The following is a 27,377-nucleotide window of genomic DNA, read 5'->3' on the forward strand; positions in this document are numbered from 1 at the left end:
ATCAAGCACAGCTTAAATTTTGTTTTATTTTATTGCAATTCATGGAAGAAACCATATGCAGGGTGTAAATCCTCATTTTGCCTTTATTTCCTGGCTGGTTTTGTGCCTTGACTTCCTACTCCTTGAAATAATAATACCTAACTTACAGGGCTGTCATTAAGAACTCAACTTGAAATCAGGTAATGGGAACAGTGCTTAAGATTTTTTTAAAACATGTCTTCGGGGGATTATTAAATAAATGTAGGTGCTCAACAAACGGTAGCAATGAAACGTCTATTACTCGTAGGGGTTTCTCAAGGACTCTAGGGTAGCCCCATTTTCAGTGCTGGCCCAACCATTAGTCTGTCTTCCCTGAGGAATGCACGCCTGTCCTCTGAAGTGGCTCCTTGGGCGCAAGTGCCCTGTACACCCCCCAACGTCCTGCGGGATCAACCGCCCTGCTTCCCTCTGCAAACAAGTCCCACACCTAAGCTCGTTGGCCAGAACACTGGCAGATGGATCCGTGCTACAAAATGATGCAAGACAGCACCCGATCAGAGGACAGAGAAACAGCAAAAATGAGACTGCAGCCGACAGCCCAGACAGAAGGGAACGCTGCCCTTCTCCCTGCGGCGGCAGGTCCCACGGCAGCAGGTCCCGCGGCGGCCTCCCCGGCTGGCCTTGGCGCGCTCTGGGCGCCCCGCTCAGTGCAGCGGGCTGTTCCATGGCTCAACTCCCACCAAGAGACAGGTTCACTTTCGGGATTAAAAGCTTAAGAAGTACCTCCATGTGGAGAACAATTTCGAATGGAAAGATATGGAGGCGGGAACCACTATACTGGTTTGCCTCATCTGCTTCAAATTACAAGATGTCGTGGCCGACAAGAGGTGAAAACAAAGGCTGCTTCCAGGGGTGACTCCCAGACGTAGAACCTCCCACAGTCGGGCAGTTTTAAAATGATGGGTCAAGGGCACCTGGGTGGCTCAGTGGGTTAAAGCCTCTGCCTTTCAGCTCGGGTCCTGATCACAGGGTCCTGGGATCGAGCCCCACATCGGGCTCTCTGCTCAGCAGGGAGCCTGCTTCCTCCTCTCTCTCTGCCTGCCTCTGCCTACTGTGATCTCTGCCTGTCAAATAAATAAATAAAATCTTTAAAAAAAAAAATGATGGGTCAAAGAGGCAACCCCCTCTGCAAGTGAAAAACCTAGTTTACTTCAGAAGTTGTTCCTGTCTGTGTAGCCCTGCCCCTGACTCCGTCTCACACAGCCGAGTACTGAAACTCGTGCCTCCTCCCCAGAAACCGGGCCGGCCCGGCGCCCGCTCTGGTGCACGATGAAGACACCCGGTGGAATGTCCTCGGAGCAATGCAATGAATGAACAGCAGGGCTTGTAGAGACGTTCTACCCTTCACGGATTTGCCTTTCTCTCATGGGGCCTCAGTTTTCTCATTTACATGATATTAATTTTCTCCTGATAAAGAGTTTAATCAAGTATAAATTTTTAAAAATTACCAGATGAAAGAACAGATTAGAAATAGGTGTGTGTTTTTAACTATCTACTGACATCCTCATAACTTCAATTTATACTGAATGGGGGGTGGATAATATTTACTATTTTGATTAACACCAGTAACAAGGGCAACGCTTTACTGAATGGTTACCGTGTAGCTATTAGCACTGTGCTTAACCGTTTCCTTTAATACTCACAATGACCTATGAAATATATTATCTCCATTTTATAGGTGAATAAAGTCTCAAAAGATTGGGGAAATTGCCTTAAGTCCAAAGCTAGTAACAAATCCCTAATTCACACCCAGAACTATTTGACCCTAAAGGACTCTTCTCTCAACTGCTTCAGAGTTTCTCTGAAAAACGGCAGCAAAGAGATGAAGCAATCTGCAGGAGAAACTAAATAATCTCTTGTTTTTTTAATTAACATACCATGTATTATTTGCTTCAGGGGTACGGGTCTGTGAACCCTCAGTCTTACACAGTCCACAGCACTCACCATGGCACATGCCCTCCCCTACGTCCGTCACCCAGACACCCCATCCCTATCCACCACCCCTAGCAACCCGCAGTTTGTTTCCTGAGATTGAGTCTCTTGTGGTTTGTCTCCCTCCCTGGTTTCGTCTTGCTTCATTTTCCCCTCCCCTCCCCTCTGATCCTCGGTCTTGTTTCTCAAATTCCTCATTGCAGTGAGATCATATGATAATTGTCTTTCTCTGATTGACTTACTTCGCGCAGCATGATACCCTCTAGTTCCATCCGTGTCGCTGCAAATGGCAAGATTTCGTTTCTTTTGATGGCTGCGTAGTATTCCATATCTCTTTCTCTCTCTCTCTCTCTCACACACACACACTCACACTCATCTTTATCCATTCATCTCTTGATGTTCATCTAGGCTCTTTCCGTAGTTTGGCTACTGTGGACATTGCTGCTATAAACATTGGGGTGCATGTGCCCCTTTGGATCACTGCGTTTGTATTTTGGGGGGAAATAACCAAAACTAGATAATCTTAAGCAAATACAATACCAGTTCCCGCAAGCGCTAAATTACATTTGACAACTCAACACTCCAACTGCTCTTCATTTGCCGAACAGAAGTCATGGTTAAATGGAAAGTTCTTCTCTTAACTCCATTAGATCTAGTTAAAAAGCCGGATCTGGGAATCATCTCTTACCTGTGTTGCCATCTCCACTCTCCATAGATGGTTTACTGGTTTCTGACGGATTGTTCATTCTTGAGTCTGCAATGAATGAGAGGTGAATGAGGTTTTTAAAAATTGGGGATGTGGTTAGGAAGGCAAAATTGTGGCAAAGGAAAGGTTTAAGAATATTGACTAATGTTACATTAATGTTCAAAAACATCAAATGTAACTAGTGTTACATCACAACATGATTTTTGATGTTTTGTGTAACTTATGTTACATTAATTAATGTTCAGAAACATCAAAGAATATTGACTGTTACATTAATTAATGTTCAAAAACAGATAGTGTCAACACTAAAACATTGGAAATTGTAATAAAAGTTTTATCTGAACGAAATTCAGGATTCCTTTAACCCTGAAGTGATCCACAAATAAACTCACTTTCCAAAGAATTTTAACTTTCTCCTAACAAAGATAACTGAAATCTAACCGGAAAAAAATTACAATAGAGTCTAACATGTAAATGTAATAAATAAAATATGAAGCATAAAATACCTCAAAGAAACAAACTAGGGCCAAGCACCTTACAGAGTAAAACATGTTACTCTCAAAGAAAGCTTCTTTTTCTCATAAGCCTTTGCATTTGTTAGTTACAACCAAAACAATTCACCAGTACTCTTCCTAAAAGACTGTACTGTAACTCAACCTCACAGAATAAAAAGAAAGCATGTCTAAGAAAAAAATCTCCTTATCTACTCCCTACCCAAACTATGCGTCAAAGTGAGAATATGTCAAATGCATAACCCAACCGTAAGCCAGTCCAAGAAGGTGCACCACAAGGCATGACAGATATTCTAATAATTTCAAAACTGAACCACAACCACACCCACCTAAAAACACTGTGTGATATCCCATATGAACCTCCTGACCTGGGTTTATCTCCTTGAGGGTTATCTCTTTAATGAAGGTTTTCATAGTAAAAAATTTTCATCAAGCAATATAAAGTATCCCAGGAGATATACAAGGGACAAGAACAAGTCTGTTTTTCTTCCACCTTTTTAACAGGGTAAAACCTAAATATACATTTAATACATACCTTACTGTATTTCTACTATAAACCCAAATTTAGCATATTTGTAATCAAGTTTATTATCAACCAAGTTCCCCGCTTTCCCCTACTGAGTTAAGAACCATTTAACTATAATTATTAGTTTAGAATAAGTAAACCACATATATTTGATTTTTTCACTCAAGGGTACATTTTGTCATCTGCTTTAATGTTTAACTAGGAAACCAAAACCATCATCAGAAGTCCCAACCACCCTGTCCATAGTTGCTTTATCCAAATGCACAAGTGATAAGAGAGAATCAAGAGTCCTCCTCATAAATTTCATTTCCAACCTGGACGCTGTGTGATAGCGTTTCTAACATAGGTTTTGAAACAGATGCTTGTCTTACAGTCTTAAGCAGTTTTATCATCTTTAGTTTGTTCTTCAGATGTTTGAAGGATTCAAATTCGTTTTTTCTGTGGTCATAAAGGAGAGTAGTTCTATAACTTCCTTGCATCTACTGCACAGAAAAATTTAAACGTCACTGAAAGAGTACTAAGGTTTGAAAGGAACAGGTGTACAACTTAGTGAAAACCAGCTTTCTGAATGACTTAACCAAAATCTTACGAAGTCCACAAAGATCAGAACAAATGTTAATATACCATTAAACATACGTTCTGCTCAATGCTTCCTTTAGAATAGCAAAAGAAAGTGGGAGAAGTATGAACCAGTTAATATTCATAAAAAGGGTAACATATCTTTTATACAAAGAAGTAGGAATAATTCTTAACAAGTCATGAGCCTGTGCTTGTGAAACTCATACCCTTATTTCCACACATCTAAATTAAAAATTATGTCACAGGTACTGTGTGACTCTTCTAAGCATTTTCTATTGAACTGTCGAGCTTTAGAGACATTGAACAAAATTACTTCACACACACACATACAGACACATGTAAATAAAACAAAATTCTGACTAACTGTACAACAATGTGAAAACTGTTCAAATGATAGTTACTGTTTGTTACAAATAGTGTAGATACAATTTCCAACTCTAAAATATAATGCTAAAAATATTTCAAAGGTATTTTTCTTTTCTTTCTTGAGTTCCCAACATAGATGTAAAAGAGTAAATACAAGTAAGTTCTCTTTTGATATCTGAAGTTTGTTTGTTCTTTTTTTCTCTCTGGGCACAGCGAGCTGTGTATGAGTCTAACACACAGTCTACAAACTGTTCTCGGATGGAATTCTTGGTATCAGTTTGTTGTTTTGATTGTGGTTTTTATTGTGCTACACAAATATTACTACTGTCTTGAGTTTACGTCATTCCTTCGGCCTAACAATGTAAACATTTTCAGAACTATCGTTTAATTTTATCCTTAGCAACTGTGAAGGAGATGGGGGTGGAGGGGTTAAGCTTCAAATTTTCAAGCACAAAAAATGATGTACAGGGGAAAAAAAAATCACTTGCAAAGGTTTTCAACCTAAAGTACCTCCGTCCTGGGAGTTTATAGCATCTGACTCCCCAGGTGACCAGAGTAAGGTAAGGAGGTTTCAAGAATTTTGCATACAAACAGACAAATCTCAACACAAAATAGAGCCACCAGGAGTCACAGTGAGTCTCAATCTATTTTAAATCTCAGTTACCAAAGACAGTTTATATAATCAAGAGTCACACCCCCTCTCCTAACAGGTTTGTTGTTCTACAGAAAGAACTCTAAATACAGGCTTTCCAGCACTTAAAATTGTTTTCTGAAGAACAGAAGTTGATTTTTTTTTTAAATAAAAAAGGCTAATATCGGCCAAAATTTGAAAAGTTGATAGTTTCTCAAAGCTGGAAACGGATCAACCAACAGTCCTATGGCAGGAACCGCTGCCGTGGCCCTCTGCGTCAGAATTCATGGGAGCCATTCTGCCACTGGGGCTCCGCCTTATTTTTCACTGTCCACTTTTGGTTTTTATATAAGACATTGACATTAGGTATGCAAAACATTTTTATTAATATGTACACATTTTTTAGGTACACTTTATAATATTGTTTCAGATTTAGAGTGTTTTTAGGACTACATGAAATGCTCCCAATAGAAATTTCCAAAAAGCAAAAAGGTACTCTGTTTAAGGTGAATTCCAAATCCACACTATGTACTGAAATGTCCTCTGAACCAGAAGAGCTGGTGGTAGGAGGGACCTACTGCAAATTCAAGTATGCTCCTGCCTTGCAAATGCTTTCCTACTTCTCTGCGCAGTCCACCTCTCCCCTCCCTCCCCGAGCTGGTTGCATATGCGATTAAGCATTTATGCATAGTCAACCCCACACACGCCATTTCCATACTAAAGCTTATAAGAAAGAACTGTGCTGGTACCCACCTAGAACATAGTCACTGCAGTCCAGCATTGCTGTGAGGTCTTCTAGAGGTTCAGACAGTCCAGAGCAAGGAAGAAACAGGTAGCAGTTTGGGGTGGGGGAAGAAGGTACTACTATTTCTACCACATCTACACTATGTTCTTAAGAGAACAAGGGTGGGAGGTGGAAAGTGGATTAGGGGGCGAGGCAAAATACAACTTCAGTTACACCATAGCAATCTTCAACTGAATAAGGAAACTTCAGTTGCTCAGAGGAGTTTTAGTCTCTCCTACCAGCTAGGACTGACATTGTCAAGGCAACTGAAGCATGAAAAGTTCCCCTTTTTGTAATAAAATAGAAACAAAGATTGCAGCTGGCAGTTTCCATAATGAAGCTTAATCAGTATGCGTGTGATTAGGGCCTTATGCAAATCTCTCCTCGTTAGCACAGCAGCCAGCACTTTGAAGTCCTCGAACAATTCATTTACAGAACACACTGAAAGCACTCCCTGCATAATTTAAATCATTGCATAAATATTTATCAGCCCATTTGCATATTAATTGGCAGTGCATGAAGGGAAAAATTATCTCCTGAGTGCCAGCATAATAATTAGGAGGATAAAATGAGATTTCTTCCAATGGCCTGGCTCCTCGGACCTAACTTGAGATAGTACCAGGGGAGAAGGGAAGAGACAGGAGACAGAGTTCTGTTAAAATGGCACTGAAATGACACGTACAAATTAGAAACAACTCTACAGACTTAAGCACCTTTAATCTTATTCCTGCTGGCAACAATGACTTCAGTAATAAGAGGATTTGCAAAAAGCTTTCTACACAATCCAAATAATCCCAAGGAAACAATTAGCAAGGTAGAAGCAGAACATAGGGCTGTCAAGATGGTGCTAGCCTACTGATAGGAAATTTTCCAAATATTAACGTGCACTGTCTGGGGAAAGTCCTACTTTAAAACAAGGTAACAATATAAACCCAGAAGTAGTGCAAGAGCTGTAACATTATTTTCAAGAGTATGGAAACTCATCATCTATAAATCTTTTCAGGCTACTAAATTAACAGACCAGATTAGACCAACGCCACATATCATGAAGCACCCTTCCCTCATCGAAATCAATCGAAAGAAGATGTTTCATCATTTACAATATCAATCACCAAAAAAAAAAAAAAAAATGGTCATACAAATTATGGACTTAGTCTTTTCAAGTAAATTTCACCTCATGTATAGGAAATATATATATTTGTATTCTTTACTAGAGAATATATCTATTCAATTTAAAGTAAATTTACAAGGTAAAACATCAGTCCAAAACTCTTTAGGCATTATGACAGGACATTCCACTGTAATCACCATAAACAACTCAGGAAAAGACTTATAAAAATCCCACGAAGTAGGTATAACTGACTTCTTTGTGGTTTGTTTTTTTAAAGAGGAAACTGAGGCAGAGTGAGCTAAAGCACTTTACCCAATGTGACACTAATAATTTGGAGTCAGACTTAAAATCAGATTTTGCTGATATCAAAACCTGAGCTCTTTCTTGCCCATTATTACACGCTGCGGCCCAGTGGTCCACTTACGGAAGTAGCAGACATGAGGGGCTTAAAAAGGGCAGCAGATTAACACAGCTTGTTTTCAGTGCAGTGAGGACACTAATAACTAGTGACAAAGATTTTGTGTTTAAAAGTCCAGTATGTACAGATACACAGAAGAGTGCACTAGAATTGAGGGGAGTTCTCCAGGGTATTACCCCGTTAACAACTTTTTATTTAGAACTAGTCTTCAAGCATGCCATGTGTCTGATTATTAAAAATATGTATTTTTAAAAAGATTTTTATTCATTTATGTGTCAGAGGGAGAGGGAGAGAGAGGGCACAAGCAGGGGGAGCAGCCAGCAGAGCAAGAAGCAGGCTCCCCTCTGATCAAGGAGCCTGCTGTGGGACTGGATCCCAGGACCCCGGGATCACAACCTGAGCCAGAGGCAGATGCTCAACCAACTCAACCACCCAGGTGTCCAAAGTACGTATGTTTTCCCAACATTAAGGTTGAAATTAAACTCAACATGCATACGTGGACACAAAAGACAAGACTTCTATAACAGAACTTTAAAAAGATTTCTTTGCAGGTCAATAAATTAGGTAGGAACAGAACCAAAACCCTCTCTCAAGTTCTAGATAAGCACTCTATTTGTACTTCTAGTCCTTCCATTGTGCAGAATCACAAAATTCCTATGAGGGGAGAGTTCACAGAAGAGAAAGGTAACACTGCCACTCTGTACCAGGGAGACTATGTGCCTTCCCTTTTTGAACCCTAATTTTCTCATCTGTAAAATGAGAGATCTTTTCCACGAGGCTGCTGTGAGGATAAAGGGGCCTGTGCCTCTCAGACCCGATAGTGGGGCGAGGCAGGAGGCAGCTGTGCCAGTGGACAGAGACCACGACACAGGATAAGCAAGCTACCACCTTCAAGAGCACCAAGTTTACTCAATAATAATTCCCAACACTTCGTAGTAAAACAATAAAGACTGTATTACACAACAAAATACAAAATTCAAATGAGTTTTGAAAGCCTTGGACTATACAAGCTTGTACCTGGTGAGAAAATATCAGAAGCGTGACTGTGACTGGTAAGGAGGGGACACCAGTGTATGCTTCTTTCCCTCCACTTTCGTCTTCATAAAACTTTACGTTTACTGCCTGTACTTATTACAGACGATCTCTGCAACTCACCATCTACTTTTTATGCTGTTTGCAGTGGCACTTCTAAGCTACCTTTCTTACACCAATTTGGTCTTTCATAAATCAGCTAAGTGGGACTTGAAGCCTCAGCCAGGCCATCACTGCCAACTACGAAGTGTTTGCTGGAAGGTGCCCTTTCAGGGGTGGGGCCTTGGCAGTGTACTAACCACCCTCCCCCCCCAAGCCAAGAGAGTGGCACAGGGCCTCTGCATAGCAGGGGGCCTAGAGCTCACCAGCTGACAGAGGCTGCTATCCAGAGAGGGACCCCTATCCCTTCTGCTGCAAGTCATTCGTTGTCCTCACTCCAAGAACAGAAAGAGGGGCAAGCGGAGGCAGTGCTGAGATGCAGCTGTCCACAGTGACGGGGAGCCTCACCCATGCAGCGGACTTCATTACAATGGAAAGGACAAGAAAACTCCCATTCGCCACCCTCGATGTAGGTATTCTGCGCATTCTAAAAGGCAGGTTTAAATACTAGAAGGCTGTCTAGGCCTCTACAGATGGACTGTAGGAGGCTGGCTACCATCCATCCCTCCCCTGCACTCCCCCAACCAAGGCAAAGTTAGACCCAAAAGAAGGGAACAGACAGTTTTCCCACAAAGCTCAAGCATTCACTTTATTGGGCCCTCTGTCTGAAATATCAGATTAAAACTTAACCTAAAAGAATACCCTTCTAAAAATAGAAATTTCTGGAAAATTTTGTAGGGCTGTCAGTCATTCACACTTTAGCACAAATTAATCCAATTCAACTGCTTTCCTTTAACACCTCACTGAGGAGTTATAGGGTGGTAATAATTGTTTCCATTGGAAAAGGCCAGTAAATACTCTTATAAAATAAATGCTATTAGCTGACCTGTACTTGGGGGATGGGGAAAGGGTTCACAGAAAGCAGAAAATAGGAAATAGTAGCGTACAGTAGTATAAAAAGGAGCTCAAAGACAAAGTTAAAATTCACATACTTCAAAATCAGGCTTAAAACTGAGGCTTTTTGTATTTTTCATTATTATTATTATTATTATTATTATTTTAGTAATCTCTACACCCAGCGTGGGGCTTGAACTCCTGATCCTGAGATCAAGAGTCGCATGCCCCTCCAACTGAGCCAGCCAGGCACCCCTGAGCCTTTTCTTTAAGAATGGGAAGAAATGCTCTTCCAGAATCCAGAATTCATGGCTCACAGCATCTGTATTAGAGTAGTTCTTCACTCATGATCATATGGCTAGTCTCGGTCTCATTAGAAAGGCAACTGAGGACAATAACAACTCAATGACAAACCAGATTTTTAAAACACATCTTTTGTGTATGAGGGAACAGAAGCAGGCCTGTACTCCACCGACCTCACTTATCAAATTCCAACCTGGTCACAGGCCAGATGGACAGCCAAGTGTACACCCCAGGACTGGCCGTCCAGCTAGTCCGGGGAACGGGAAGGTATACTCGGCAACTGGTCGCCGGCACATCCCGTCTGCCTCTCAGTAGGATTTTTCATCCCCTAGCCCCACTGCTTTCACGCCTAGGCAATCTCAATTGCCTCTTTATTTTTTAAAGATTTTATTCATTTATTTGACAGAGACACAGGGAGAGAGGGAACACAAGCTGGGGGAGTGGGAGAGGGAGAAGCAGACTCCTCGCTGAGAAGGGAGCCCAACGTGGGGCTCGACCCCAGGACCCTGAGATCATGACCTGAGCCAACGGCAGCCGCTTAAAGACTGAGCCACCCAGGCTCCTGCAATTGTCTTTTTAATTCTCACCTATTTTCAAAATCTACCACTACTGGGGCGCCTGGGTGGCTCAGTGGGTTAAGCCGCTGCCTTCGGCTCGGGTCATGATCTCAGGGTCCTGGGATCGAGTCCCGAATCGGGCTCTCTGCTCAGCAGGGAGCCTGCTTCCCTCTCTCTCTCTCTCTCTCTCTACCTGCCTCTCCATCTACTTGTGATTTCTCTCTGTCAAATAAATAAATAAAATCTTAAAAAAAAAAAATCTACCACTACTTTAATCTCCTCACCAGCTTCTTTACAGAAAACAATGACACTGCTTCAGCAGATGCTCAGTAATACAAAAATGTTTTATTAGCTCAAGAATTATAAACCGTTATCTTACCAAAAACCTCATCCCAAAACTCATCATCCACAGAAAGCCTAAAATAATTTACTAAGGCTCAAATACAAAAGAACGTTCTAGGATCTGGAAATTTCTTAGATCCAAAATCAAGTGATGGGTATCAGCACTGCCACTATTCCTCTGCACGGAATACACAGTATATGTGAATAACATCCGTCCCCCCCAAGGCTGCAATATGGAATTTCAGAGCTTAAGAGGAACAGATTTAAGAAAACAATGTCTGCTGTATTTACAAAAACTCTTCGATGGGCAAACACCAAGACCGAATCTATTTTTATCATTCTGGCAAAAAGCACTGCCCGATAACAAGAGATCGTAGGGATGATTTTCTTTCTGAAAAACCAAACTGAGAGCTAGAGAATGACTCACAGGTCCCACTACTAAGTGGCAGAGAAAGCAGGGGCTAAAGGACATAACAAGGAGGCATGAGAGCAAAGTTTAAGTAAAATAAAACAGGCTGAAACTCTTACCCATGACACGGAGATCTGTAGTTGGTCAATTATAAAAGGTCAGCTTAAATATTATAAAACCATTATATCATAAACATTTCATGTTAACAGAAAGTACATAAGCATACATTTATTTACTCATCTTTTGATGGTGGACCAAAGCCTTTGCTTTAAAATTAAATCCACTCATTTGAGTTTCCTCTTCTTTTCTGGGTGAATCATATCCTTTAATACTTACTCCAGTATTTTCAGTTTCAATTTCTTGAGTTTGTTTTTCAAGCTTTTCATATTTGACATATATATTAAGAATATAAAAAACTCAAGAAGAATTTCATGAAACAATGCTCCTTCTTAGATGTAGTACAATATGATACATATTTTTTTATTTTTATTTTTTTTAATACATATTTTTTAACTGTTGATTTCAATCTACTGAATTGACTTCATGACCCACAAATTGAAAAACTGCTTTAAAAGTAAGACAAGGGGCACCTTGGTGGCTCAGTGGGTTAAGGCCTCTGTCTTCGGCTCTGGTCATGATCCCAGGGTCCTGGGATCGAGCCCCACATCGGGCTCTCTGCTCCGCGGGGAGCCTGCTTCCCTCTCTCTCTCTCTGCCTGCCTCTCTGCCTACTTGTGATCTCTGTCTGTTCAAATGAATAAATAAAAATCTTTAAAATATATATATATATATAAAAAAAGGTAAGATAAGAATGTGGAGTGCCTGGGTGGCTCAGGCAGTTAAGCAGCCCACTCCTGGTTCCGGCTCAGGTCATGACCTCAGGGCCCTGGGACGGAGCCTGTGCTGTTCCCCGCGCTGGGGGAGGGTCTGCTTGAAGATTCTCTCTCCCTCTCCCTCGCTCCTCCACCCCCTGCATACACTCTCTCTCTCTAAAATAAACAAACCTTTAAAAGAAAAAGGCAAGAACTTAAAAGACACATCAAGCACTGAGAGCACAGAATCTTTTTCAAAGAACCATTTATCCCTAATATTTTACAGCTCTTTTCTCACATCTAATTCAGCAGCATTTTCAGTAATTATCCTTTATCTACACTTTTCAAAACATTCAACTGAAGTTTTCACAGAGACGTCATCTCCTCCTTCTCTACCCCTTGGTTGATATGATAACGGTTTAAACCGTGGAACGAGGTGAGAGTCCAACCAGACGGGGCAGGCTGGGGAGCGCAGACAAGCGCCGGTGCTGCGGGCCGGCCGGCCTCCGAGGGGCAGCAGACGGCACGGACAGACAGTGCAGGCAGCTGTGATCCGAGGAGTCCCTCGGCCACCGGGTCGCTAGGAAAGCTGCCCCGCGGGACAGCAGCGAGCTCCGGTGAAGAGGCTAGAGCTTCTGCGCTTCTCCGTAACTTCTGCCGACACACACATTGTCGTGCACGGAGCCCACCTGCCACCCGGGCGACCACTGCAGCGACTCCTAGTAGACGCGTCACTGTAGAATTCCATCCTGCATTTCTGGCTGTGAAGTCTGAACTCCGCACGGCTCTACGGAAGGTTCGCCGTCGCACTGCTGTCCAGCTCAGCCTGTCATCCGATTTGATGCTGTAAATGTCTTTTTTCCTAGTTTATGGAGTTTTGCAAAGTCACTGATTCATGCACGAGCACATTCAACAAATACGGACTCGCTGCGGCCGGGCAGTGGGACAGGAATTGGGGGCACAAGGCTGAGACACAGAATGCTCCCAGCTGATCAGACAGAAGAACTGGACAATCACCCCAAACAAGACCACCAAGTAAGAAGATTCCACAGAGGAGAAGAGCAGGTGACAACCCGGCTTTAACACAGGCCTACAGCCTGTCTTGGCATCTCTGGCTAATATTAGAGTTCTCCTAACAACTGCAATGTGACTTCTCTGATTCCATTTCTTAAATCCATGAAATACAGGCTTTTATTTATTGTGTTTTATTTGAAACCCCATGCTGCTTAATGATTCCCAGCCGTCCCTTTGAACTATTAGGTTTCATCTACGATATCGGTGAGGTGTCCTCTCTGTGTGTCTCTTACTCTCGGTTTCATAAATTTGTGTGAAGATACATGGGTAATAAGTATCCCAGAGTCTATGTGAGATATAAATTTAAAAACACATTTCTCTACTCAACTAATGAAGATGTTCTTCTGACTAATCAGATGTCACTAATACGTTTTAACAATGTCAACGGTGTAGTAGCAGTCAGCCAAACACATGTACGGACTGCCGATCTCTCTGCAGGATCTTTCCTCCCGGGATGAACTCATGATCAAGTCTACCCACCGAACATATAAAGACAGGTTCAAAGGTTACGACCTCAGACCTTCCTTTATCGCCCTCCTCGTCAGGTGACTGTTTGTTGCTCCAAGACCATATACAAATGACAGTATCTCTTTTTGTTTGAAATGGTTCATCCTACAATATGCTATCAAATCCAAGCAAATGACATTGGTATAAAGGGTATGTGTAGGGGCGCCTGGGTGGCTCAGTGGGTTAAGCCTCTGCTTTCAGCTCAGGTCATGATCCCAGGGTCCTGGGATCGAGCCCCGCATCGGGCTCTCTGCTCAGCAGGGAACCTGCTTCCACCTTTCTCTCTCTGCCTGCCTCTCTGCCTACTTGTGATCTCTGTCAAATAAATAAATAAAATCTTAAAAAAAAGAAAGGGTATGTGTAGTTCTGTCATCTTATTGTCACATGTGTAGGTAGACCACAACACCACCGCTGCAATCACGATAGAGGAGAACCATTTCTTTTTCTTTGCTTTTCTTTTCTTCTTCTTCTTTTTTAAAGATTTTATTTATTTACTTGACAGAGGTCACACGTAGGCAGAGAGGCGGGCTGAAAGAGAAAGAGGAAGAAGCAGGCTCCCTGCCGAGCAGAGAGCCCTATGGGTCTCAATCCCAGGACTCTGGGATCATGAACTAAGCCGAAGGCAGAGGCTTAACCCACTGAGCCCCCCAGGCGCCCCAGGAGAACCATTTCATCACAAAGAATTCCCTCCTGCTACCCTATTATGGCTTTACTCATTCCTCCCCTTCTGGCTATTCTGAATCCTTGACAACCAATCATCTGCCATCCGCCTTTGTAATTTTGTCATCTTGAGAATATTATAAAAATGGAATCACATCATATATGACAATTTCAGGTTGGCATATTTTATTCAACATAATACCCTTAAGATCTAATCAAGTTGTCCTGTGTGTCAACAGTTCATTCCTTTTTACTGCAGAACAGAATATTCCATAGTATGGATGTACCCTAATCTGTTTAACCATTCACCTATTAAAAGACTTTCGGTCATTCCCAGTTTGGAGTTATTACCAAAAACAATGCTACAAACTTTCATATTTGGGATGTGCACTGGGTCACAAGCTCCGCAACGGGAGAAAAGGCTTGCAAAGGACCTGTCTGGTAAAGGATTCTCATCTATAATATATAAAGCACATTCCTGTATATGTTTTTATGTGGACAAATTTTTATTTCTCTGGGATAAATACACAGAAGTGATACTGCTGGGTCACATGGTTAAGTGTATATTTAGTTTTTGAAGAAATTTCCAAATATTTTCCAGAATGGCTGTACCATTTTAGGATTCCACGATGTATGAGAGATCCGGGTTCTCCAAATCTACACCAGCATTTGATATTATTACTTTTCATTGTAGCAATACAGAACGTATTTTCATATGCTTATTATTTGTGTATCCTCCTCAGCGACATGTCTATTCAATTCTTTTGGATTTTTCTAAAAATCCCCCAAATCTCCCTTTTCTAAAGGACTGTTTCGATTTCTAGAACTGAGTTTCACTGTGTGTGGGAGGGGAGGTCTAAGTACAGCTGACACATGTTATATCAGTTTCACGTACGTAACACAGTGATTCAACAAATTTATATGTCACCTATGCTCATCACAAGTGTAGCTACCACCTGTCACCGTCCAACACTACTACAATACCATGACTATATTCCCTACGCTGTCTTTTCTTCCTGTGATTTGTTCATCCCATACCTGGAAGCCTAGATCTCTCAGTCCCCGCCCCCATTTGTGCCTACTCCCCCCAACCCCCTCCCCTCTTGCAACCATTAGTTTTTTCCTATATTTATAGGTCTGATTCGGCTTTTTGTTCATTTGGTTCTTAGATTCCACATGTAAGTGGAATCATATGGAATCTGTCTTTCTCTGTCTGACTCCTCTCACTTAGCATAATGCCTTCTAGGTTTGTCTGTGTTTTCACAAGTGGCAAGATCTCATCCTTTTTATGGCTGAGTAATATTTCTTTGTGTGGACATATACCACAACTTCTTTCTCCATTATCAGTGGCCATTTGCACTGCTTCCACATCTTTGCTATTATCAATAATGCTGCAATAAACATAGGGATTCATGTATCTTGTTGAATTAGTGTTTTCTTTGGTAAATACACAGTAATGGAATTACTAGCTCATATGGTAATTGTATTTTTAATTTTTGAGGAACATACATACTGGTTTCTGCAGTGGCTGCACCAACTTACATTCCCACCAAGAGTGTATGAGGGTTCCTTTTCCTCCATAGGGCTGTGTTTTGTGAGCCCTTTACATATTGTAGATAACAGCCTTTTATCAGATATGTGCTTTGCAAATATTTTCTCCCACTGTGGAGCTTGCCTTTCCATCCTTTTAATGGACACAGCAAAATATTTTAATTTTGGTAATGTCTAATTTATCAAATTTTTCCTTTTGTAGGCTGTATTTCTGGTGTCATGTGTTTTGGGTTTTTGTTTTTAAGATTTTTATGTTTAAGTCATCTCTACTCCCAACATGGGGTTTGAACTTATAACCCCAACATCAAGAGCAGCATGCTGTACTGCCTGAAGCAGCCAGTTGCCCCTCTGGGGTCATGTTTAAGAACTATTCATCAAGTCCTCTGTTCTACAGGTTTCCTTCTATGTTTCTTCCTAGTGTGAGCAGTAAAGGTGTTTTTTTTTTTTTTTAATTCTTTTTTAATTGTTTGTCAAAAAGATTTTCCTTCCTCTATTTGCTCCAAATGTTTTCGTACCTTAGTCACAAATTAGTCATTTATACCTGTGTAAACCTATTTTGGGTTTTGTTTCTGTTCCAATGATTAATGTGTCAATTTCTTCACCAATATCCTCAGGCTTCATTCTTGCAACTATGTAAGAAGTCTTGAAGTTAAAGAAACTGATTTACTACCAGCATTTGTAGTCTTTGGTACACAAGTCCTAAGTATATTCTGTTGATTTAAAACTACATATTTTGTTAATTTAGCCATTCTTTTAGGGTAGGTCTACCAGAGAAGAATGCTTTTTCCTTCATCTAAGAATGTCTTGATTTCCCGTTCACTCCTGAAGGATATTTTTGATAAAAACAGAAGTTGGTATTTTTAGTTCTTTCTCAATACTTGAAAAATGTGATGCCACTGCCTCTTGGCTTCCATGGGAATTGTTTTTCTCCATAGGGAAAGGCATCATTTCTCTCTCACTGTTTTCAGGATCTTTCCTTTGTCTTTAGTTTACCAACACTTTATTATTACTACTTTGGGTTTATATTGTTTAGAACTTGCTCAGACTCTAGAATCTATAGGTTTGTATCTTCTGATAAGTTTGGGAAGTTTTCAGCCAGTCTTTCTACGAGAATTTTTCAGACCACCCCCCTTTCCGTTCTCCTCCTCTGTGGTCTTTCTGTCAGTCCCACAGGTCCCTGTGGCTCTGCTCACGTATTGTTCTATTTTCTCCTTTTTGTTCAAATTGGGTAATTTCTACTGTTCTATGTTCCAGTTCATTCTGTCCCCTCTATTCTGCTGTGAGCCATCCACTGAGTTTTTGTTTCAGTTATTGTTTTTTTCAGTTCTAAAATTTTCATTTAGTTCTTTATATTTTCTGTATCTTTATGGAGGCTTTTTGTTTCTAGGCTGAAACTCTGCATTTTATTTTTCCTTTCTTTCTTTTTACTGTTTTGGTGAAGAAATTAGTAGTGGACTGCTCTAAGAATAACGGGAATATGCAGAAAAGACACAAAAGCAAGTTTAAAAGAACCTTCTATTGACTAAATTTCAGGCAATATGACAAAATAAATAAAAACAATAAATTATAACCACTACTGGGGTGCGTGGCTCAGTCAGTTAAGTATCAGTCAATTAAGCGTCTGACTTTGGCTCAGGTCACCTCAGGGTCCTGGAATCAAGCCCCACGTCACACTCCTCACTGAGCAGGGAGTCTGCTTCTCCCTTTGCCCCCTCCGCCACGCCCACCCCCCTCGTGCTCACATTCTCTCTCAATTGAATAAATAAAAGTCTGTAAAAAATTATAACCATTACTCATAGGAATTCATGTTGAAATAAATAAATCAACAGGGAGAAAAGAAGGTTTTTTCCTTGTAGAATTCCAAATAAATACAGAAAGAATAATAGAAAGTCAGAATTTGGAAACTACCATCATCATATAAATTCAGTCAAAGTGCTCTATCTAATGAAATATCTAATATCAAAAATTTGATGATGAAAATGTTGTTTTCCTACAAAATATTAAGCAATTACAAAGGGAAGACGCAGCTTTACTGAGAAGCCTGGTAAGCATCACCATAATCAAGCGATCAGTTAAGGTCACTTAGTCAAGGGACAAATCAAAATTGTACACTACCAGAAAAGAGGAAGTGAGAACACAACATCACTTCTGTGATATTCCTGCCACAGACGTAGAACCTGAATCTATTATGGGGAACTATCAGATAAACACAAATTCAGGGACGCCTGTCACTCAGTCAATTAAGCACCTGCCTTTGACTCAGGTCATGATCACAGGGTCCTGGGATTGAGTCCCAGCATCAGGCTCCTTGCTCAGCGGGAAGCCTGCTTCTCCCTCTGCCTGCCACCCCCCTGCTTGTGCTCTTTGACAAGTAAATAAAATCTTTAAAGGGGCACCTGGGTGGCTCAGTGAGCCTTCGGCTCAGGCCATGATCCTAGGGTCCTGGGATCGAGCCCCACATCGGGCTCTCTGCTCAGCAGAGCCTGCTTCCCCCTCCTTCTCTGCCTGCCTCTCTGCCTACTTGTGATCTCTGTCAAATAAATAAAATCTTTTTAAAAAACTCAAAAAACCACAAAAAAATCAAAAACCACATATACAAATTCAAAGATATTCCACAAAATATATTCTTCCAAAGTGTCACAGTCTTGAAAATCAATTAAAGACTAAGGAATATGGTTGAAGAACAGTAAAGAGATAGGATGATTATATGCTGTGTAGAATCCTGCAGTAGGTACTTTTACTATGAAGGCATTTTTGTGATAACTTGGCAAATCCGAATCAGGTCTATGGATTAGTTGACAGTAAAGTAATAACGCTAATTTCCTGCATTTTATGTCTGTATTGTGGCTCTGCAGCAGAATGTCCTTATTTATAGGATTATTCACTGAAGTACTGGGAGTGTTTTAAAATCAAAATAAAACAATAGCAAAGGAAAAAAAAAGAAAAAAGGGGGGGAGAGCTCAACAAACTACCAGTGTTTTATTATAATTCCAGTGGAGCCCTGTCATCCCCATCCCTAGAAATCTCAGATTGCAAGGTGCACATTAACACGGACAGGAGCACAGTTCTTACAGAATCACGAAATGCACAGATTACCTACGGTCAGAGCGCACTTGAAACAATTTAAATGGTATTCTGATGGACATCTCACGATATGGAGGAGTCCACACTGTGAGGCTCTACACTGCATGAGTGAAAGTCCATGTGAGCACTGAGAACTGAACAACCTTTCCACAACCGGTAACATACCACATACCCAAAAAAGAGCCAGAAACCTATCACAACCCCAAATTCTATTAACTACCACCTTATTTATTTATGTTTAAAGATTTTATTTAATTGAGAGAGAGTAAGAAAGAGAGAGAGAGCATGAATAGGGCAGAGGGAGAGAGAGAAGCAGACTGCCAGCTGAGCAGGGAGCCCGAAGCGGGGCTTGATGCCAGCATGACCTGAGCTGAAGGCAGCCGCTTAACCGAATGAGCCACCCAGGCGTCCCTCTATTAAATATTTTAGAATCTCATATAGTTTTAAATAAAATCTACCCAGACAAAAGGCAATATTGGCAAATAAATTTTAAATATATTATATATATCTATTTTTACATGTCTTTAAAACTTATTATTTTATCGGCACGACAATGTGGTATGTCTAACTTCCTTACTTAAGAGATGTTGACTGAAAGACTTACTGTCTGTTACGGGTTGGACTGTGTCCCCCAGAAGAAGAGTGTGACCTAACTTGGAAATAGGGTCTCTGCAAATGATCAAGTTAAGAGGAGGTCAAGCGTGGGCCCCACGCCCATCGTCCTGGTATCCTTGGGTAAAATTTGGACACAGATACATAACAGGGGCAAGACAAGAAGGAAGACATGAAACATCCTCCCTCATAGGCTTCCAAAGGAACCAACCCTGCTAATACCTCAATCTTGAAGTTCTAGCTTCCAGAACCATGAGGTAAGAAATTTCTGTTGTTTAAGCCACCTGGTGTGTGGTACCTTGCTATGGCACCCCTAAGAAACTTAACGCAACAGCTGAACCTTAATTTCCTCATTTGAGAAATGAAGATTATGCTATCACCCACGTTTGCTCTTAAATTTAAAATGAGAATAGAAGTTATTTTGAAAATAACCAAGAATTATAAAAATGATAATGGTATTGTTATGCGCTAGAAAATTTTATAAATACCACTGTCAAGATTTTTCTTCTATTATAATAAAAAATTTAAGTGAAACTCTTGACCATTTTTGGGTTTTTTTTCCTTTTTTTTTTTTCATTTCTGTGTTTTTTAACTGACTTTTAATCCACAGGCCTCAAGATCACCTTTGCTGTACATGGTAAGAACAGAGTCTTAATAATGTTACAATTACCTGGACATGGCTGATTCCTGCTTTTTTCCTCATGCTTTAATCCTTAAATAACTTAAGAAGTGTAATTTTTCTTCTTTGCAATCATTTTTGAAAATACACTTTATTGAGTTATATTTGACATACAAAAGCTGTATATATTTAATGTATACAGCTTGGTAAGTTCAGCGGCAAGTATACTCCTCTGAGAGTACAAACAAGGCCATAAACGTGGCCATGACCTCCAAGTTTCCTCCCCTCCTTTTTCTTCATTAAAACTTGCATGTGTAGCAAGAGCACTTCACCTAAGATCTACCCTCTGTGCAAATTTTTAAATATTACAGGGAAGTACTGTTAACTACAGTTTTCTGAAAATTTAAAACTTGACCCTCCCACTGAAACCAAAAGCAAACAAACCAACCAACCCCAGAACACCGATGTATAAGCACCGAAAGCAATCCCAGGTGGTTGTGACTCAGAGCACTGGAAACAGGAGCACTTGGTGCTGCCGAAAGCAAACGATGAAAGAATATGGTGGATTAACAAGATGATCGCCCGAACAAAAGCGACGCCTAATTCTGTACACAGCACTTCTCTCGGCTCTACTTCCTGTACTTCCACACTTCTGCTAAAACTGTGCCTCGCAGATGCCGGCGGAGTCGGGATTCAAGACCCACTCGCCCCCCCAGCCCCGCCTCACCTCCTTCCCTTCTACTCGGAGGTGAGCGGCTCTAAGACACATGAAGGCAGGTAAGCGACTCCGGAACCTTCTCAAAACGTCACTGTATCGGTAAGTTTCATACCATCTTCGCAAGCTCCGGTTAGAAAGGATTTAACAAAACCAACAATAAAATCTGCCCGTGTATCTCACCTTTCATCCAGTCCTAACATATGACTGCCCCAAGTTGAGAGATTCCAGGCAATCTAATTACATTTCTTATTTCGAATGGTACAGGTTAAAATGCACACAAATTACATTTCTTTGCTGTAAGTTCTCCACACAACCAGAAATAAAACAGTCCCCTCATACGATCTGCTGATAAAGTGTATTTTTAGCACCTCATCGCCTACATTCTAAGCATGCCCACCCTCCTTGGGCCAGGCGATGGTGGTAAATGGGAGATTTGTGGGGAAAGGGGAGCCTCAGGGGCTAAGTCAGGTTTTATGGCAAAGATACACCTGGTTTGGGCAAACTCAGGTACACTGGGTACTTTAATAAAGAAGACGGCATTTTCTTTGTACTTTCATCATTACTGTTTCATTTCAGATAATAAGCTTTTACTTATCCCCCAGCCAGTCAAACACTTGAAATGTATTAATTTTCAAATGATACTCCTCGCTGTAACATTGATTTCTTTCATTAACATTTAACTAATTTTGAAAGGTCTGTCTGAAAAATACTTGAGAAAAATAATAACTGTTCGTTGTTGATCGGATATAATAAGTAAAAACACGGAGACAAATGTTCTATCACAGGAAATATGCCTTTCAACTTGCTCTAGTTAGTGTAGTTTAAGCACATGTTTAGAATATATAAATATTTTATAAACACCTTTCTTTTGTAGAGAGGCATAAGACCTACACATTTAAACGACATTATAAAAAGAGCTAATATGATTCTTATGGTTAAAATCATTACAGAGGAGACATGGTTTCTCTGCATTACCTCAATATGTCCCTAAAAGGCTCAGAGTTTTGGATGGCTGAATTATGAGAGGAAATTATTCTATAATCAATAATAGTTAACACGGGATAGGTTGGATTTATGATTGAGTTTTAATTCCAAAAATCAACAGGCTTCACAGCTTAGTAATGCACTTTTAAGTCTGAGAGCACTGGGTTTTAAACTCCACTTTCTAAACATCCTAAGCTACAGCACTCTCTTTGAAAGCCTCAGTTTCCTTTTCTGCAAAACAGGTCCAAAATATGCCCAAGGGTTCACCTCAGGCTTAAAGTGTATCTAAAAGCTTTAATGGTACCTAGTAGCTTATTAATGTTAATACCATTGTTAATATAGATAAAGTATTCTATGTGGCATATATATAGATCCATTTTGTCCTCTCTGTTCCTAAACTAACATTTTAAGTTATACATTAGACTCATATCAAATGTTGTTATGATTTGTCTACTCTCTTAGGCATGTTAATTCTTACTTAAGGTACTTAAAAGATAAGAATTTTGAAAAGGCACTAGAGTAGGAATCAAAATATGTAGGCTCTGATCTAAAATTTGACCTCAGCTCTAGACCAGCTAGCTCAACTTTCTTAAGCAAGTTACTTGATCTCGCTAATCTTCACTTAGGTCATCCGTAAAATAAAAAAATGTAGGTTTAATATTCTGATTACTAGATTAATTCTGTAAAACTATTATTTACAAAATACTATTAAACTGCCACATAGGGGTTACTGCTAATGTTATATTATCCAAATAAAGAGAAAACCTAGTATATTTATGTACCCAAAACAAAAAAAAAAAACAAAACAAAAGAAACCACCCAGCACAGCCTAATCTAGTACTAGGGCCAATCCTAAACTGTTTTCTGTCGCCGGCTAGGTCACAGGCATTCTAAGGATCACTCCATCGCATCAATAAATATCAAACAAATTTCAGAGCCAATATCATATATAAATATGGTAAGTCATTTTTATAGTCATTCCACAAAATTAAAGGCACTCATCATAAACACCTGGATTTATCAGAGGCTACTTAATTAATAGCTTTTATGAGCAGAAAATATTTACCAGGTATAGAAAGACTGCATTCTTTCTTTGAATTGATTCATTGAAAACTGAGAGTAGTTTGGTAATTTAAAAGGCAGGAAAGCTCTTCTTACTTTTCCAGTCTATGAATACAAAAAGAGAAAAAGGCAATACTGAGTCAACTGCATAAAATAACCTGACACTTTAAGGGCGAACAATTATACACGGTGGGGAACACTGGACCACCCGTGAGGGTGTAGTTCGCTGCCTGAGCACAGGGGACTGGAGGCGCGCCCTGCCCTTGTGCTGCTTCCTCATCTACCGGATGGGGATAGTAGTACCTGCCCTGACTTCAGAACGTGGAGGTGAATTAGAAGATCCTTGGAACATGTATTACAAGGTGCTACTCTCTCATAAAGCTGAATAAAATAGCCTACTTTTTTCTTTAAAGAGTATATTTCACTAATAAAAAAAAAAAATCCCCAAATCCAGTGTTACCTTTTTCCAAATTTACAAGTACCTACTTCAACTGGCATTATACACACACACATCCACACACCATATATACATACACATATGTATACATATATACACACACACATATGTTCCCAGGTGACAGATCAATGTATACGACCATCACTGCAAAATATTCTGGGAAAAAAAAAAAACGGTACAGGATTACAATTTTGTCACTAGAAAATAAGAAATACTTGGCACACACAAGTATGGAAGTTCACCATCACTCGCTGATCGCCACACTCTGCCAGAAAACCTTAGAATTCAGACCGGTAGAAAGTTCAAGCAGGGGCGCCTGGGTGGCTCAGTGCGTTAAGGCTCTGACTTCAGCTCAGGTCATGATCCCAGGGTCTTGGGATCAAGCCTCCCAACAGGCTCTCTGCTCAGCAGGGAGCCTGCTTCCCCCACTCTCTCTGCCTGCCTCTCTGCCTACTTCTGACCTGTCAAATAAATAAATAAATAAAATCTTAAAAAAGAAAGAAAGAAAGAAAGTTCAAGCAGCCTTAACCAAGGAAGAGGAGTCAATACTTGCGCTCTCATTTGCCACACACCTGTACCATGCAGCTATGTCTGAATTAGCATAACTAATTAGTATAACTAGGATAAGTCAGTATAACTGAGTAGTGTAACTTATTAGTAAAAAGCACCTAAATTGTATGTATCTGTGCTCTGTAACTCTGTGCTCACGTAACTAGTCCATATAATTTTTTTCTGTACATTCAGTGATGGACCTAACCATTTATGAAACTCTGAAACAAGGCTTAAGTTCAATGGTGCAAACAAAATCCAATACATAAATAGTTCCAATTGCCTTCTTTAAAAAAAAAAAAAAAAGTTATTTTTGTGAGAGAAGGGGTTCACAGTAGTTCCTAACACTTGAAAGTAGAGATCAACAAGAAATTCTGCCATAATTCTGCAACTGTGGTCAAAAACTAAGACATTTGATTACAATGTATAACTGGAAAGAAATTAAATTCCTTCTTTCTTGAAAAAGAGTCTGATCTACATGCACTTTAAATTCTTTAAGAGAATTTTAAAACCATAAAGATATTTAATTACGGATATATATTAGAATATTTAAAAGGATATTCCCAAAACAAAAACAAAACACAATGAGACAAATATAAACTTTAGCATATCAACCAAAGCCCTCCAGAAACATGAACTATAATGAGTAAGGAAAACCCACCCCACTCTTCCTCTTTAGACCAATATGATGGTTACAAATGACAAGCTCCTTCTGGCTGTCCATTGACACGTCTACAGACGTTTCATTCTTTTGTGAAATTTCCCCAACTTAAATTGGATGCAAATAAGCCAGGTGTGCTCCTTACAACAGTAATCCCGCTAGCCCCTACTGAGTTTCCATAGAAACATGCACAGCTGGCAACAGCAAAGGGTTGTACTGGCCTCAGACCGGTTTAAAGTTTCAATACTCACTGAGTGAAATAACAATTACCGGATCTTACTAAAGAACAAATAAAAAAAAAAAAAAAAAATCCTATCTTTGGGATCATCGAGCAAAATAATGCCAGTATTTTCATCTAGGCCAAAAGTAGCTTTCAGCCCAGCAGCCATAATCAATGCATCTGTCAAAAGTTGAGAGATGTCAATCATCAAAAGGTAACTATTCTTTTACTAAATAAGTAGAATTTGAGGGCGTATTCCCTGTGGGTCATGTAACGTAATAGCCAACCACCAGAGAGAAAAACCAATACAGTCTGACCTAAACAGCAGTAAGTACCATGTATCTTCTCCTTAAACAAATTCAGTACGACTGCTCCTTGCTTTCATTAAACATAAATGTTTCACAACAGCGATTCCCGAAGTGCAGTACCGGAGGAGCACCATCAGTATCATCTGGAAGTTACTAGAAACTTAAATTCTCAGGCCCCATGCCAGACCTACTGAATCCGAAAATCTGGGGGTTGGAGGCCCAGCAATCGGTTTTTTCACAAAATGTAAAGGAGAACTCATGGGCCCCTGAACTGAGTCTGTTGGCTAGTAACTCATTGCCTAAAAAATACGATGCAGAGGTCAACAGTGGTCCTACACAGGCCAAGCACAAGAAGACAAGAGTTATACTGTCTGCTTGTGATACCTCAAGGAGAAGAGGGTCCTCGCACATAAGATACTCAACCCACTACAGTTACAGTCCATTACTGATCACAAACTGTTTCTAATCACTGAGGTCTTCAGACACAGGGTAGTAAATCTTATCATTTATTCCTTTATAATAAACAAATAATAATTTTTCCAAGATACCTAACATGTAGGTAGGTGTAAGTCTGAAGTTTCTACTTGTAGGAGCTTCCACAAAAAAGGGCATACAAGAATGCATTCCTCCTCCTGATCTAACTCATTAGACACTTAATACGCTACAAAGTACCCATTCATTTTTCCTTTAACTTCAGTTAAAGAAACCCCACTTATAATCCCTTCTCTATTTCCTTTAAGACAATGGGCAGCACTTTCTTCTTTCTTTGAAAGAAACACCATGATAGTGACATTAAAGTGACCAGAGACCAAGAGAGAAAACCACTGAGTAAATCAAATATGAAATATGCTGTTAGAACTAATGAAATAAGGCCAAATAACAGCTTTCTGTAGCTCATAATTAAAAATACACACAAAATAAATTTAACTAGAAGACTGATTCACACGCCCTTCGTTGTAATTGTTAAATGTTGGTGTTGCTCAGGGTCTGTCCTCAGCCCATTCTCACTATACCAAGGACTGTCAAAGTATTGTCTTGCTGCTACTAGAGGTCCAGAACTGATCCCAAAATGCTAATTATTGATTTAAAAAATTTTTCATTATTGAAGTGTAGTTGACATACAGTGTTGTGTTTCAGGCACAGCACAGTGACTGACAATGCCATACACTACACAGTGCTCATCATGAGAAGTGTGGTCACCACCCGCCACTGTTACTGACTGTGATCCTTACTCTGTACTTTTCATCCCCATGATTCGTTTATTTCATCACTGAAGTCTGTACCTCTTAATTCCCTTCACCTATTTTGCTCATCCCCACATCTCCCTCCACTCTGGCACCAATTTGCTTTGTGTATTTTGAATTTGTTTCTGTTTTCCGTTTGTACCTTTGTTTTGTTTTGAAGAGTTCACTTATAAGTGAAATCATAAGGTGTTTGTCTTTCTCTGACTTACTTCACTTAGCATAATACCATCCATGTTGTCACAAAGGGCGAGATTTCTTTTAAAGGCTGAATAATCTGGTGTGTGTGTGTGTGTGTGTAATCACATCTCCATTCATTATGGATAAAGCTGGGACACTTGGGTTACATATTCATCTTGCTCATTGTAAATAATGCTGCAACAAACAAAGAGGTGCATATATCTTACCTAATTAGTGTTTTCAGTTTCTCTGGGTAAATACCTAGTTGTGGAATTATTGTCTCATACAGTATTTCTGTTTTTAATTTTTTGAGGAACCTCTATACTGCTTTTTACAGCAGCTGCTAATTCCATTCATTCTGAGGTTTCACTCTGGACTACAGTAACAGTACATGCTGATGGCGACCCCAACTCTCCCCATTTGGAAATGGGCAAATGACCTCAGCTCAAGGGAAAGAGGTGAATGATCAATCCCAGCTACTGACTTGTTCAGGAATAGACCGTAATCCAGAACATAACTCAATTCTAGCCAATGAAATCAAGGACAGAGCTCCTGAACCTTTCTGGGACAGTTAGTCTCACTTTTCATAGAAAGTAAGTGGCTACTCCCCATTCTCTAGATTCCAACCAGGAGGAGTACTTCTCTGGCTGCTGCTAGCAGGTGTTTTGCAACCATCAGGGAAAGAACCCGAGGGCAAAGCAACACAGAGAGCCCAGGCTGTTGACCCTGCAGCTCTGGGTCTCTCAATCCTGTGAGCCAAGCCAGTTTCCTTGTGTTGAAGCCAGACTGAGTTTTCATTATCTGAAGTTAAAAGCAACCTACCAATAACATATATTTAA

The 27,377-nt window shown here is 40.2% G+C and overlaps 1 protein-coding gene across 9 annotated transcripts in view; it reads right to left on the minus strand.

The window, feature by feature from the left end:
• The window catches only part of POU2F1 (POU class 2 homeobox 1), a 181,903-nt gene that overhangs the window by 76,783 nt on the left and 77,743 nt on the right, over window positions 1-27,377 (minus strand). For 5 of the 9 annotated variants that reach the window (XM_045084630.1, XM_045084632.1, XM_045084624.1 and 2 more), the window contains exon 2: window positions 2,660-2,725. In XM_045084630.1, the coding sequence (XP_044940565.1) occupies window positions 2,660-2,725 (66 nt within the window). Of the gene's footprint in view, window positions 1-2,659; window positions 2,726-6,044; window positions 6,557-22,926; window positions 23,720-27,377 lie in introns of those variants that run through there. The other 4 variants (XM_045084628.1, XM_045084629.1, XM_045084626.1 and 1 more) reach the window with 4 other exon arrangements.

Source organism: Mustela putorius, unplaced genomic scaffold (assembly GCF_011764305.1).
Source record: "Mustela putorius furo isolate JIRA1106 unplaced genomic scaffold, ASM1176430v1.1 tig00000785_pilon_pilon_pilon, whole genome shotgun sequence".
Lineage (NCBI taxonomy): Eukaryota > Metazoa > Chordata > Mammalia > Carnivora > Mustelidae > Mustela > Mustela putorius.